This window comes from Malania oleifera, chromosome 4 (assembly GCF_029873635.1).
Source record: "Malania oleifera isolate guangnan ecotype guangnan chromosome 4, ASM2987363v1, whole genome shotgun sequence".
Lineage (NCBI taxonomy): Eukaryota > Viridiplantae > Streptophyta > Magnoliopsida > Santalales > Ximeniaceae > Malania > Malania oleifera.
In genome coordinates, this window is record NC_080420.1 from 36,062,134 (window position 1) to 36,077,325 (window position 15,192).

General features: G+C 33.5%; 1 protein-coding gene across 19 annotated transcripts in view; it reads right to left on the reverse strand.

Moving 5' to 3' along the window:
* The window catches only part of LOC131153445 (agamous-like MADS-box protein MADS2), a 75,043-nt gene that overhangs the window by 45,057 nt on the left and 14,794 nt on the right, over positions 1-15,192 (reverse strand). For 10 of the 19 annotated variants that reach the window (XM_058105765.1, XM_058105752.1, XM_058105764.1 and 7 more), the window contains exons 3-5: positions 8,799-8,877; positions 8,403-8,464; positions 5,770-5,869 (exon numbers count right to left, since the gene is read on the reverse strand). In XM_058105765.1, coding sequence (XP_057961748.1) covers positions 5,770-5,869; positions 8,403-8,464; positions 8,799-8,877 — 241 coding nt within the window. Of the gene's footprint in view, positions 1-5,769; positions 5,870-8,402; positions 8,468-8,798; positions 8,878-15,192 lie in introns of all 19 variants that reach the window. The other 9 variants (XM_058105760.1, XM_058105754.1, XM_058105759.1 and 6 more) reach the window with 1 other exon arrangement.

Sequence of the window (15,192 nt, forward strand, 5' to 3'; positions counted from 1 at the left end):
AGACTTATATTACATTACACATGAAAGATTAACTAAGTCTTCATGTCTTGAAGCTTGATCTTCATCCGAGCTCTAGCCATTCTTCATTTTGCTTGTTTTCTTCACGACTTTTAAACTTAGTTGATGAGAGGAATTTTGAATGTCATCACTACTATACTAACATAGTTGTGATGTTAAAAGTGCATATTCAAGAATGAATTCATCTTATTACTTATATGGAAATAACTTTGAGAATTCAATTCCAACTTCAATACTTAAGGAGTATTTCTTTTTTTTATAAGGAATTATATAGTTTGCGAAATGAGTTAATTAAGGAGCAATGTAATTAAATGAGAATGAAAGTATCTATACTACGGTTGAGAGTATGAATTTTGAATTTTGAATTTGAATTTGAGAAGATTTTGTCAAGATCTCTATCAAACACAGAGTTAAAAGTTCATTCTAATGAAATATATAGAAATATTTTTAGAATGAATAAAATATTAATTTTAATACCTATGTATTATGTTATTCTCCTCTCATCCTACCCATACAAGTGCTAATATATGGTTGAAAATCACAAATTACTTAGGCATTTTGGTAAATCTCACCTTTTTTCTCTAACTCTAGATTATTTATTTCATGTGAAGGATACTTACATATAGCAATTGCAATACAGCTTTCGATTTTTATTTTTTTTAAGGTATAGAAATAAAAACTTGTAACTGGCCTCGATTCAGGCTGGTTCAAGTCGATATTTACCAAGTCAATCAAGTAAATGTCGATTCATATCATTTTCTAGTTTTAAGGATATGATCAAATTGGCCAATTAAGTCTAAGTTTTGGTTTAGTCTTCCTTCCTTAGATCTTGAGAACCACTGGTGCACAGAGCATGTCGAGACGGTGGAAATTGAGCCCCAAATGTTAAAAGCACTGATGGTTGATATGCAAGCTTAGAGAGCACAGATGGAACAACTGATGCGTGGAGCATGTCAAGATGATGTGGGTGGCTCATCCTCTCATTATAATGCATGTAAATGGTAATGACGCAGTACAAACTAGCGACAGGGTCCTAGCTAGGGAAATAGGATAACTTTGACATGATCCAAAAGTTGGGACTTTGATAACTACTAGTGTTGCAAACATTTGCACACTCCAATCTTCTGCAGAAACTCATCCAACATTAAACTCTTGCCTAACACAATGGAGAAGATTAAACCATCATACATACTTCTAGTTCATATTTGAAACACCACGTTGTTTTGAATTTGAACCACAAGTACGTAGGGTGGCTTTAATCGTCTCCATTATATTTAGGAAAGAATTTAATGTTGGATGAGTTTGCGTACAAATATTTGCGACACTAGGTAGTTGTCAAAGTCATCCTATTTTCCTAGAACCTAACCATTGCTTTGTGCTCTATGATCACCAGAGTAGATGCTAGACACTACAGTCGGATGCGGCTTTGGACTTTTCTCGTATTTTTTTTTATTTGAACAAAATTAATTTTTGTATTTTAATTTGAAATTGTTCTTGAATTTTGAACAGATTGTAATTTAATTTTGAATAATTTATGAATATTTTAGTAATTCTTGTTTAATTTTATGTATGCTAAAATGTAATTACAGGTCTTTACATGAATTAATGGATGATATAAAAAAAAATTATTTATTTTAAAGTATTAGTGACGGTTTGTAAACCGTCACTAATGACACCACAACAAAGTAATAGTGACAATTTTAAAACTGTAATTGATTGCATAACTATTAGTGATGGTTCTTAAATCGTCACTAAATATTTGGAACCAGTTTGATAACTAGTTTTAAAATCTTTACTAATAAATAGGCTTTAGTGACGATTATGAGTCGTGAAAAATGTAGAAATTATAATGACGATCTTAGAATTTTAGTAATGGAATGAAACCGTCACTAATACTAATTATTAGTGTCGGCATAGGAAATTCATCACTAATAAGTATTAGTAACTGCAGATTTGGCGACTAACATAGAACTGCCACTTATAACCTTGTTTTTGTTGTTGTAGAAGCATGCTAATTGTCTGCCTATATATTGATGATATGATCTTCATCGGCAACAATCCAAAGATGTTTTTTTGTTTTCAATAGAAGGATGGTCAAAGAATTTGAAAAAACGGATAGTAGCCTGATGACTCATTTCCTTAGTATAGAAGTCTTGCAAAGCGAGAAGGGAATCTTCATCTCCGAGAGCCACTATGCAAAAGAAATACTAAAGAAGTTTGGGATGGACAACAGTAACCCTGTAATAACTCCAATTGAAGTGGGATTAGAGTTGAGAAAGAATGAGCAAGGAGATATATTTTAAAAGTCTGGTTGGAAGCTTAAGGTATTTGACGTGCACCCGACCAAACAAACTCTGTGGAGTTAGTCTTGTCAGCAAATACATAGAGACTCCTAACTAGTCCCACCTGAATGCAGCGAAGATGATACTCCGCTATGTCAAGGTTACTATCACTGATGGTACATTCTATTCTTCAAAAGGTGATTGCAAACTTATTAGCTATTCAGATAGCAATTGGAGAAGGGATCTTGATGAAAGAAAAAACACGATTAGATTCACATTCTTCATGAGAGATACAACATTTACATACTCATCAAAGAAGCAACCCATCGTAACGTTGTCATCATGCGAAATTAAGTATGTTGCTACCAGTTTAACTGTTTGTCATGGTATATAAATCAAAAATGTACTAAAGTATCTGAGATTTCTCCAAGATGACCCTATAGAAGTCTACATCGATAACTGATCAGCCATTGCACTTGCGAAGAATCCAGTCAATCTTCAATGAAAAAAGCAAACATATTGATACTCGGTATGATTTTATCAGAGAGCATGTCAAGAAGAAAGAAATGCAGCTGATGTCTCACAGAATGTATAATCAGATTGCTAATATTTTCACTAAGCCACTCAGGCATGATATTTTTGTAGGACTGAAGATAGTGCTCAAAATGACAAAACTAGTACAGTCAAGTTTAAGGGGGAAAGTTGAATATTAAACTTGATGGGTAGCCACCTCCACCAACCTGTTGAATATTAAACTTGGTCGACAGCCACCTCCACTAACTCCAGCCAATTTTTTTGAATTTGATCTCCACCTACCATCCCCATCCATAACTATATATATGAAGATGTGTGTGTGTGTGTGTAATATATGTGGTGGGGAAGAGGGAGAGTAACCAGTGAGAGAAGAAGACTCATATTTTGAGATTTCTTTTTTCTTTTTTTTTTCTTTTTTTTTTATTTTTCATATTATTATTGAAGTCAAAGAGTGTTTGTGTGCAATTGAGTGTTTCCTAACTGAGTTTCAATCACAACCAGTGATTGAGTGAGTCCCCTCCACCCATCAGCCACGTACTTCCCTATTTGTATGTATATGCTATACGGTGTAATTTCTTTTACATCTAGGTCCTTACAAAAAATTCTTATATGGTAAACAGTATATCAGGCTAATATCTTGGCCAAATGTTAAATAAGGCCTTTCACAAGCAGCTTTTACACAATGGGAGACTTAATTGAATGAGACTTCTTATACACTGCTCCAAGACACATTGACAACATAATTTTTGCTTCTTTTAGTTTTTAAAAGCACATATCCAGTTAATATACTTGTTAATTTTTTTTAATATTATATTATCAAAGTTGATTAACCATTTTAAAAATAACATGTACCTTGTGGTTAGGTTTTTATTTAATTAATCTTTGAAAAGATAATGTACCTTGGACTCTTCCATTTGTGTACAATTGGAGAGAGTTGTATAATTCAAATCAACCTATTGTATCCTAGGTGAGACGAGTCAAAATGTAGTTCTACTATACTGGTTCATGAGGTAAGTTAAAAGTTTACAGAGGGTTTGAATCTTCTTAAAGAGAGTAAAATATATGTGATTCATGCTTCAACCTAGTTGTGATTTGTGTTTGTATTTGATTTATGTTTAAGTCTTTTTTTTTTTTTTTGTTATATTTGTACTATATTCCTAATAATTTTTAGGGAGATTAAAAAAACAAAGGAGCCTATATATAGTTCAAACGCCCAATGAAAATTTTGGAGATTTCAACAAGTCCTTTTGGTTTAAAAGAGCCACTTCAAGCGATAGAAAGGCAATGTGCTCTTCTACAATAGTCTCCTTAAGGTTGCCTATGATCTCGCCAAGAAGCATCAAAACAAAATTAATACCAACAAAATGAATGAAGACTAGTTTGTTGATCGCCTTAAAAGTTGGAACAATATGAAAAGGATGAATGCAAATTTACAGCGAGCCGATCTTTTTGCTATCAAATGGTTGATGAAAAATCGTTTGTAGAGTGAGCACAAGATTTTTAGATGATAGTGACAGAAGTTACATTTGAAGGCATCAAAATTGGAGACAACCTTGTTGTGGCTTGAATCATTGACAAGTTACCTCTATCTTGAAGACAATTTCAAAATATGCCACAAATAGAAGGATATATCTCTTAAGATTTTGATAACTTGAATCCTTATAGAGGAGGAGGCAAGATGGCAAAATGCTCTTATGTAGGAAAGAAACAATAATACCAATATGGTAATACCACAAAAGAAAATTTAATTGATTCCAAATATAATAGTGGTTATTCAATGAGTAAATGTGTTAGTTTTGTATTTTTTTAAGAAACAAATAGATGGTTCTTTTATTTACATGTTACATGTTGATGACATGATTATTACGTCTAAAGACAAATTAGAGGTCTATAGGTTAAAAGCCCAACTTTCCAGGGCATTTGAAATGAAAATTTTAGGAGCAGTGAAGAAGATTCTTGGAATGCAAATTCACATGAATTGAAAGGTAGTGATTATTATATTTGATACAAAAGAAATATGTTGAAAAAGTTCTAGACCATTTTGGCATGACAAATACCAAACTAGTTAGCACTCCACTTGTTGCTTATTTCCAACTTTTGACTATTTTATCTACACAACCAAGCATTGAAAGTAATTATATATCACATGTTCCTTATTCTGGTGGATTTGGAAATTTTATGTATGCTATGATTTGTACCTATCTAGACATCTAACATATGGTTAGTGTTATGACTAGGTACATGGTTAGTCCAAGTAAAGAGCATTTGGAAAGTGGTAAATACTTCAATTTCTAAGTGATATTTTTTATGCTTGTTTATAATTTCGGAGACATAGGTCCAATGCTATTGGTAGTGTTGATTTAGATTTTGCTAGAGATCTCAACAAAATAAGATCTATTACTAATTATGTGTTCACTCCTAAAGGATGTTTCGTAAGTTGGAAGCAAGCCTAAAACATATAATGACATATACACTACATCTTAATGACAACAATCTCACCTAGCTTACTTTCCACTACTCCATAAGCCGGAAGGTAAGCTCGTAAGCTGGAAGGTAAGCTGGGTGGAGGTGTTGTTAATGATGATAAAAATGAAAATTTTATGGGCTTGATTATAGGGATACCTACTGCTTATGTGCTTGATTGAAGTATAATACATTTCAATGACATATATGCCACCATTCTTTCATCATATACTTTTGTATGTAATCTAACTTGGCAATGAAAAAATAAAAAAATAAAAAAAAATAAAATAACTAGAATTTCATAGTGGGAATGGCTAATAATTTTGTCTTGATCCAATTTTTATCTCCTTATTTGTTTTTTAACATGAAAAATACTACTTTTAAGATAACGTGACATGCCTAAATGACCTAATTCCAAACCAAGATATAAATATGAAGTCACTTCCATGTGCAATTAGCAATTTTGAAATACCTTTGTTGACCTGATTTGCTTTAATGACTCATCCACCTGATTCTCAAGTTGTTCAAGCTCCTTTGTGCTAAAATGCCCCAAATCCTCCCCAAGAAGATTTCTGCACAATTCCAAGCAGTAATTAAAAAACTTAATCAAGGCATTTATTGAGGCTTGCTACAAGGCAATGCATACCTAAAACACTTTAAGATTCAATCTAAGATGCATGCCAAATCCCAAAAAGGCTAGTGCATTGCACGCTAAGGCTTGTGCATTTGTACAAATAGAATGCCTATTGTGTTTTTTTTTTTTTTTTTTTGAGGATTACGCAGCTCGGTTGTGTGATTCTCATGTTAGATTTGGTTAGAAAATTTTAAATCCATGTTTATGCAAAAAAAAAAAATTCATAATATGAGTTTATTTCTTGAACTCTTGAAACTCAACCATTCCAAAATATTTGATAGTTGTATCTTACATCATCAGAATAATTTGATCTTTGTGATGTTATTACTATCTCTTGCCATGATTTACATAATGAATCCAAGTTAGCAATTTTTGAATAGCCAACAAGTAGCTTGCAACTTATATTTAAATTTTTTTTAACGCTATAATTGTAGTTTTCTTTATTATTTTTAAAATGTATGTACTTTATCTACATATTTTTTTTATCTAAAAAATACAATTTTCAAAAAGCTTATGTTGGCCTAACAAGGCTTATGAATCTTTTTTTGATGATAACAACGTAAAGGATCAGAACATGTTTTGTTAAGATATGTTTCAGGACTCAAAAGCTTTCATAAGAAGAAAGATCAAGCTTAAGTGTTCGTAAAGAAGCTCGCATAAAGATTATGCTTAGCCCACGATGAAACAAAAGAAAATTGAAGAAAGAAAAGCTTGGATTCAAAGATAGAAAAATCTTATGAAACTTAAAGTATATTGAAACTTGAAGACAAGATGGAGTCAAAGAAAGAGAAGCATGAAGATTTAAGTGCTTAGAACGTCAAAGTCTTAATAAGTCTTTATGTAAATACTTCAAACAATTTCAATATGGATGCATGAAGCTCTTAAATTAATTTATTGGACCTAGATACCTTTTAAAATACTTGAAAAATATTTTTATATGACCAAAAGTTATTTCAAAAAGGTTAAAATCATTTTTGGAACGAAAAGCACCAAAAGTGGATTTTCCAAATTCTGTTCTTTTTTCTATATCTGCATTGATGTGCAATTTTCTCTATTAACGAATTTTTATCTTCAAAAATGATCAAGATGAAAGTTGTAGGATATTTCTTAGCTTTTTGTTGTTATCAAGAACGTCTAATTTGGAGTTGTATAAAAAAAGTTATGATCAAAATACTGAAGGGCGGTCAAAGCTGTTAGGCGATTGACTATATCTGCTCTTGAAGAGAGTGTCTTTGCACACCAAATTTGTTTTTGTTTTGTTTTTGTAGACGGTTCATGATTGTTGAATCGTTGTACCGAGTATGGGGTATCGCTTGGAGAGGGGGCTCCACCCTAGTAGAAGAAGGGATTGTAAAAGGCTACTCCTACCCATCAAAGGAGTGTTTAAGGTTGCTCCTACTCGTAAAAGAATGGTATAGTGGAATCTTTGGGTGTGTTTGCATAAGGCGAGGATGTAGATGAGTATAGTCGAACCTCGTAAAACTCGCGTCTCACTTTCTTCCCTACTATTTAATTTTCGGCATGTATAAATTCCGTGGAGGTTTATTTAAATTAATTTGTTATTGAGATTGCGGAAACTTTAATTAAAGGGAGTATGTTGATTGATCTTTTGCGGAAACCTTAAAGGGAGTTTGTTGGTTAATCATTTTCGGAAACCTTGATTAAAGAAAGTGCTTTGATTGATCAATACCAAAGCTCATTAAGAAATTAATTGGTTGCATATTTCATGTTACATATTTAACATCAATATTTGAGTTTTGGACACTTGGTTGAATTTTCTATTGTGTTTCATATTGAAGAAATCAAGTCTTCCTTGTTTGTAAAAGTTATTCATCAGTTATATATTTAAGCTCAAATCTAAATCTAAATATTGGAAGCATTGCTAAAATTGTTGTATGGTTTCATATTGTGAAAGCTTATATTGATTAATTAGATTGAGTTGTTGGATGTGCTAAGGAACTTGCAAAGTATTCATATTAGTATCCTCATTCATAAAGATTCAATCTTGAATTAATTATCCGTTGTATCTGTGATTGTATAATTGTTGAATCCAAAAAGGGTTAAGAAAGAATTAATTAAAGAGGGCATAAAGAAATTTTTAATCCCAATTCACCCCCTCTTGGGAGTACACCTTCCTTTTCAGCGTATACCCTAATGCCTTAAACTTATCTCTCGTCTCCTAAGGGTTAAAACGCCTTGCCTTACATCTTCATCTTTTAAAACATTGATTCCCAATCTTTTCATTTTTCTTTTAGTATTAATGATTGAATGTGTTTTAGGAATACAAATTCAGAATTGTAAACTTAAAATTATATGGATTTTGATAAAGCTCTACTTTGTTTGGTAAGAACTTGCTCAAATTCATACAATCTTAATTCAAAAAACAAATCCCAATTCCCAAACTAAAGACAACTTGAATAAATTCAAAAATGCAGAGTCCTTGACAGCAAGCAATATACCAGTTTGGTTACCTTTGATATTGTTGCAGAACCTCAACTTTTGTCTTCAGCCTCACATATTCTTCATAGCTGCTCTGCTGGAAGACGTGGAAGCATTCAGATTTGATCAAATCAATTCAAAAAAAAAAAAGCAAGATTCTTGGGCAGATGAATCATATTCCCAACTATTGGAAATGACATAACGTTAGATGTGGAATTTCAAGGTGAAAACAAAAAATGTCCCAGACATTTTAGCCACTTCAATCAACGATTGCAAAAGCACCTTTATTTTTATTTTTTGTTTTAAAAAAGGGACAAAAGCAAAAGGAAAAACAATTGCAAAAGCTGTTGCATGGTTTTGCAGACATGATTGGATATAAAAAAGCGTTTTGGGTCCTTAAGATAAAACTGGATGAAAGATTAAGCTACCTGTGTCTGTTTCGAATTTTGGCTGCCTTCCATTGCACCGTAAGAACATCTTTGATACTTCTCAATTGTCTTGGCCATGCTAGAATAAAGATGGAAAGCAATAATCAGTGAGGATACCAAAATCTTTATGGCAAAGAAATGGTTTTGACCCCTCTAGAATATAATGGAAATTGATCGGCAACAGGTATTTCAATCCACACAGAACCAACTTTGCAATAAAGAGCTGTCCCTTCCTTAGGACTCAATTGAGTTTTCTGCTTCAAGCCAATTAAACCCAAGCCTGCTTCTTTCTTTTTCCTTGTTTGGTTTTGAATCAACATTTGTTTTAAACCCATTAAAAAGGTGATTTGCTTTCAAAACATTTTGTGCTTGTGTCATCTTTCTTGCAATTTCCATAACATGTAGTGCACAATAAGCAATTTTAGGGTTTCCTTCATTTGCTAATGTAGGTGCGTAGTTACAATTTACTTAACATTTACTTGTATTATATAATGGTAAATAAGTTGTAACGACACATCCATGTTTTGGAATTGAATACAAGCAAGAATTATAGGTGTAGCACTAATTAGACATCCATTCGCAATTACTTTAAGGAAAAAAAAACTAGTTCTTCCAGAAAATAAAAAATAAAAAAAATATTTGACAACATATTATTACCGAAAATTAAAAATTTGGATTAATTTGTTTGGTAATGTTGTAATTATGTAAAAAAAAATGCTGTCAAAAGATCATTTTAAAAAAGTTGCATGTATTGTCTCTTGTAAAATTATTAAATAAATAGTTTACAAAATAGTTGTCTTTATTTTGTGTTTGATAAATATTGTTATTCATTTAAGTACTTATGTGGAAGTTGAAGTAAAGAAGCAACCCCATGTTTGTGGTTTAAGTTGTATTCCCAGGCAGGTATTAGTTTTGAAGTTAAGATTATTAGATTTGTTCCTTTATCTTGAAAATTGGGCGATTTTGTGGTGAACAAAGTATGGTTGAGGAGTGGTCTTGGGGATTTGGAGTGTTTGGTGTGAAGATAGTTAGTGAAAGAGATGATTCTCTCTAAGTCATTAGTGCTAAATTAAATGAAAATAACTATTCATATTGGACATATGTTATGAAGAATTTTTTAATAGGAAAAAACTTGTGGGGATATGCTTCTGGTAATGTGTCTATGTCCTATGATAGCCAAAAAGAAAATTAGGTAAAATTGTTAGCCGTTTGTGAGGTAAATAATTCCAAAATTATTACCTAGATTAATAATTCTTTTGATCAATCTATTGGTGTGCAGTTAGTTAAATTTTCTACAGTTAAGTAAGTTTGGGATTATTAAGCAAAATTATACACGCAATCCAATTTTCTAAACAATATCAGTTTGAGATGGATATTAGAGCAGCAAGGCAATGAGATCAAAGTATTGAGTAATTTTACACACTTATAACTAGCTTTTAGGATAAATTGACACTAACTGAATCTGCAGATCTTAGTTTGAATAAGCCTTACTGCACACTTATGGAGAGGAACAACAACTTGAGTTTAGTTTTTCTATGGCACTTCGAGATGAATTTGACGCACTTCATGGTTCTATCCTTCATTGGAGCCCTCTTCCCTCTATTGGCGCAGTTGTTAGTGAACTAATGGCAGAAAAAGTGCACCTCAAGTCACAAATAGGTAAAGATCTTCTCCCAGTTCATACTCAAATTGCTTTTGATGTCTCATCTAAGCAATCTTCCAATGGTCAACATCGACGTCAGAAAGTTCCCATTGATGAGAGTAATTTTTGCAAGCAGAACGATCATTGGAAAGCTCAATATCAATTATTATTACATAAAAGACAACAATAGACTTCGAAGCCTAAGCATTATCACACTAGAGCCATTACATCATCAGAAGAGTTGTCTCCCACCGTGCCTACACTATCTATTATTGCAGAGTAGTTATAGAAGCTTCTTTCTACATCAGAAGCTAATGCCTTATATGTGTCTCCCTCCATAGGTTTGTCCTCGTCCACTACCGATACATCTCCATATTTTACGTTATATCAGAGAGACATTGTATCAGAGTATATTACTCCCTTCTACATTTACTTAAGAACTTCGTGCTTATTTTGACGTTGATTGGGTTGGAGATCCTACAGACCGTAAGTCCAAAACTTGTTTCTTTATTTTTCTTGGTGACTCTCTCATTTCCTCAAAAAGCAAGAAGCAATTTGTATACATATATTTTATATTTTTAACTATGATACTGAACAACTCTTCAAGTTTTCCTTGATTTGTGAAATGTATAATCTTATTAATGTAATGAGATTAACAAAGAATTTTATATACTACTAATTAAAAAATTTTGCTATTATAAAGAAAATGACAACATAAAAAGTTAATAAGTACATAACATCTAATGGATAAGAAATTATTATTCCCAAACTTGTCATGAATTATTTCGTATTTGCTGGAATAATTTAAATAATTACACTGTCAATTTGTTGAAAAGTTGTAACACCATTGACTATGTTATTCTTTAAAATAACTAAAAATAATTTTATTCTCTTGCAAGCTTAAAAAACTCCTAGCTTCATGTCTCCATTTGCACGACGACATAGAACAAAAGGGACCATACTCACTAAAATTGGACCGAGAACTTTAAATCAAGGTCATAGCAAGATAGACTTGCATAAACTAATCTATAGATCTCTCTCTCTCTCTCTCTCTCTCTCTCACACACACACACACACATGAGCATAAATATAGAAACTTTACAGTACCCGACTATCCTCGTCCTCAAAGTCCCCTACATTTGGTCATTGAGATCTAGTAAGAACTTCACTGTCAGTTCCCTCTATTCTCATCTCATTGCTAGAGAGTTGGATGCACAAGTGTTTCCAATACAAATCCATTTGGAGCCTAGTGAAAATCTCTCTATTCATTTGGCTTAGCTCAAATAACAAAATTTTAACTCTTAATTGTGCAAGGATATCAATGAGTCAATGAATCATCTTATGTCATCTTTCAATTACTTAATTTAAGATAGGTTATGCCTAAAATGATGGAGAATTCCCTCATCATTTGGAATGCCTCTCTCAAGCACATTTGAGGACTTCCAAAATTAACCATTGCAGTAGTAGTGGTTTGAGAACTTTGAAAGTAAAGAAATCAGAGAATGGTTTGAGAACTTTGGAAGTAAAGTAATCAGGGAATTTTTCACAATTACATTTCCCTTGCCCTAATAACTTATTCTATTGGTATCTACTATTGTCATATTTTTATGTATTCAAAAAAAAAAAAAAAAAAACACTATGGAAACTGTTCAACGCTCGTGAACAAAATGGCTCTCGGATATATTTGAAGCTGCCAAAAAGGCAAATCTGCCCAGACGGAGATCGACTGGGCCCCATAAGGTCGTCAAAAGTCCACAACAAAGTCAATCAGCCAACCATATTGTTCCAAACTCGACCAATCATTTCATTTGAGCAAATCGCAACATTGCTTCGCATTTGGTATTATCTGTTTTAAGTCGAGCTTGCACTGTTCCAAACACTGTTCTCAAGCTATTCATACAAAGAGATCTCATTTTGTTTGCACCTTGGTACCATTTATGAGCCCTCACTTCTCATCCATCATAGCTGGTCCACCAATACAGTGTTCATATCCCACTTCATCAAAGTCTCCCCAGCCAAATTTACTTTTCAGTCTCTGCGACGTATCATATTACTATCATGCAACTGGACGGGACAAGAAAACTAAAGTTCATTGCTCAAATTTTGAGAACGACACGGCAACAGTGGCCAAACAAAATTATACCCGCTCCTAAAACCATAAAAACCTAATCACCCTTTCAAAAACTAAAAATAAAAAATTCTGGAAAAAAAATAAATTGAGCCTAAATTAATTAAACAAGATCACGCATCAAGTGCAATCAAATTTTGGACACTAATAGGATATTAAAATCACCAAAAAAATAATAGAAAATAACAAAGATTTACTTATATTTATATTATTGAAACAATTAAATTTGGAGTTTGAAAGGAGCTCCAACACCAGCTATGCTAAATAAGACTTGTCTACTCTTTGTGCATATAGCTAAATCAAAGGTATGGTCATTCAAATGTTAGTCTAGAATCTTAGGAAGACTTTTGTTTGACCACTGATTGTCTAGATCCCAATAAGTCTAATTGCAATATTATATGTTAGCATATTTAACAAGGAAACAATATTATTTATATATTACAAATGTTTAAAAAAAAAAATTAAACTCCTTTGGGAGACCCACAAGAACAATACAAAATGAGATACCTCTCCCATCCTTATTCATTTGCAATCCCTTCATAAGGTTAGAGCCTAATACCTTATATTTGGAAGTCCCATGCTCATAAAATTGGCACCTTCCTTGTGGTTCTATTTGATGGATCCATACTCAGTCAAGAGCATTTGGTTGCTGCTCCTTCAACAATTTCGGCGCCGACTGCTCCTTCGTCAATCTTTGCTGCACCGGTGGCTGCTCTATTTCAACCTTATCGACACCGGCTGTCTAGAATGTCAAAATTAGGCAGCCTACCAACTTTGATTTTTGATCCTCCCCTTCCCTATATATATGTGGGAGTGTGCGAGATGAAAAAATAAGAGAGAAGAAAACACAACACAAGATAAGGCAAAGGGAACATTGGAAATTCTTTTGTAAATTAGTGTATGTGTTGTGAGTCAGCAGAGAGAGCGATGTAAGAGTTGAGTGAGAGTTGAGTGATTATTGTATCCTCCTCCTCTGTATTTTTCCTAGTGTATATAGTAATTTCTCTTTCTTGTGGACGTACGCCAAAATTTGGCTGAACCACGTAACTCCAGTGTCAATATTTTTCTGTGCGTGCTTGTTTATTTCATTAATTAGTTGATCGGTAAACCCAACAAAGTGGTATCAGAGCATTGTTGAGTGTTTCCAAAAAAATTTCTCGACGAAAGAAGGCATCTGTGGCTCTTTCACAGATTTTTTAAGTAGCTTGAAACTTCAAATTGATTAGACCATCACGTAACTCTTGCCGATACGATCTCAACAATTAAAATGACATGAATAATCGACCCCGAACGAAGTCACACGGGCCACCGCAATATTGCAAATTATACTATGCTTCTTAAAAATTTGCAGAACCTGCAAATCTAATTTGCAGTGAAAAAGAAGGGGAAGCGCTACATCAGCATGGCCCCCCAGACACGTCATCAAAGCGGGTCCCACTTTCCACATCATTAGCAAACCCCACATGCCACGTTATCGCGGGCCCCACGCTGCCATGTCATCGTGGGCCCTACTCGACAAGCTAGGAAACAGTGTTAGAATATTCCATTAGCCAGGGGGATATTCCGTTAAGTTGAACCATGACCAGTCTAGATATGTTTTTGGGCTGAACCAAATCAATTTCAGCCCTTTTTTGCAAAGTTGGACTAGTTTCCAACAAAATAGACCGTTTCAAACGCAATCATGCATTTGGTTTCTTGAGATTCTGCCATGATTTTTATATACAAGCAAGTTAGCGCTTAATTATTACTTAAAATCAATGGAGGAGTCAGACTCGGGTACTATGATCAACCTCACAACCTCTAATTATGCTCTTTGGAGGTCTTAGATAGAGGATCTCATTGATTTTAGGGATCTAGCAGATCCTTTGGATTATAAAGGTGTGAAACCAGATTTCGTCAAAGACAATGATTGGAGAAAAATGAATAAGAAGACCATTGGTAAAATCAGATAATGGATTGACTATAAGGCATATCATCATGTTGCATAGGAGACTAATGCTTATAAACTTGGGAGAAGCTGGAAAACATGTACCAGGCCAAGACCGCTCGCAACAAAGCCATGTTAATGAGATGTCTTGTTAATCTAAAGTTAAAGAGCGGGATCTCTATAGCTGAACACACTAGTGAGTTCCAAAACCTAGTGAATCATTTTTCATCTGTGCTAATGGATATTGGCAATGAAGCAGAAGTATTACTGTTCCTTAGCTCCTTACTAAACAACTGGGAGACAATTGGTATCACTTTCAGCAATTCAACTCCTGATGGCAAATTTACCATGGTGATGGTAAAAGATGTCTTATTCAACGAGGAGGCTAGGAGAAAAGACACGAGTGTAGATCAGTCACAAGTCTTTGTTGCTGAAACCAGAGGCTAACCTTAAGGAGGTACCAGTACCAAAGGTAGAGGTAGATGTAGAAGCAGTTCTAGAGGAAGGTCCCAGGATCGTGGTAGATCCAGTGATGGTAGAAATTGGTAAAGAAGAAAAATATCTTGTTGCTATTGTGGCATTGAAGGCCACATAAAGAAAGATTGTCAAATTTTCTTCGAGATCATGGTCAAAGTAGCCAGCAACAAAAGAAAGACACAGGTGAGAGCTCGGTCACCTTAACCCAAGATATTTCGGT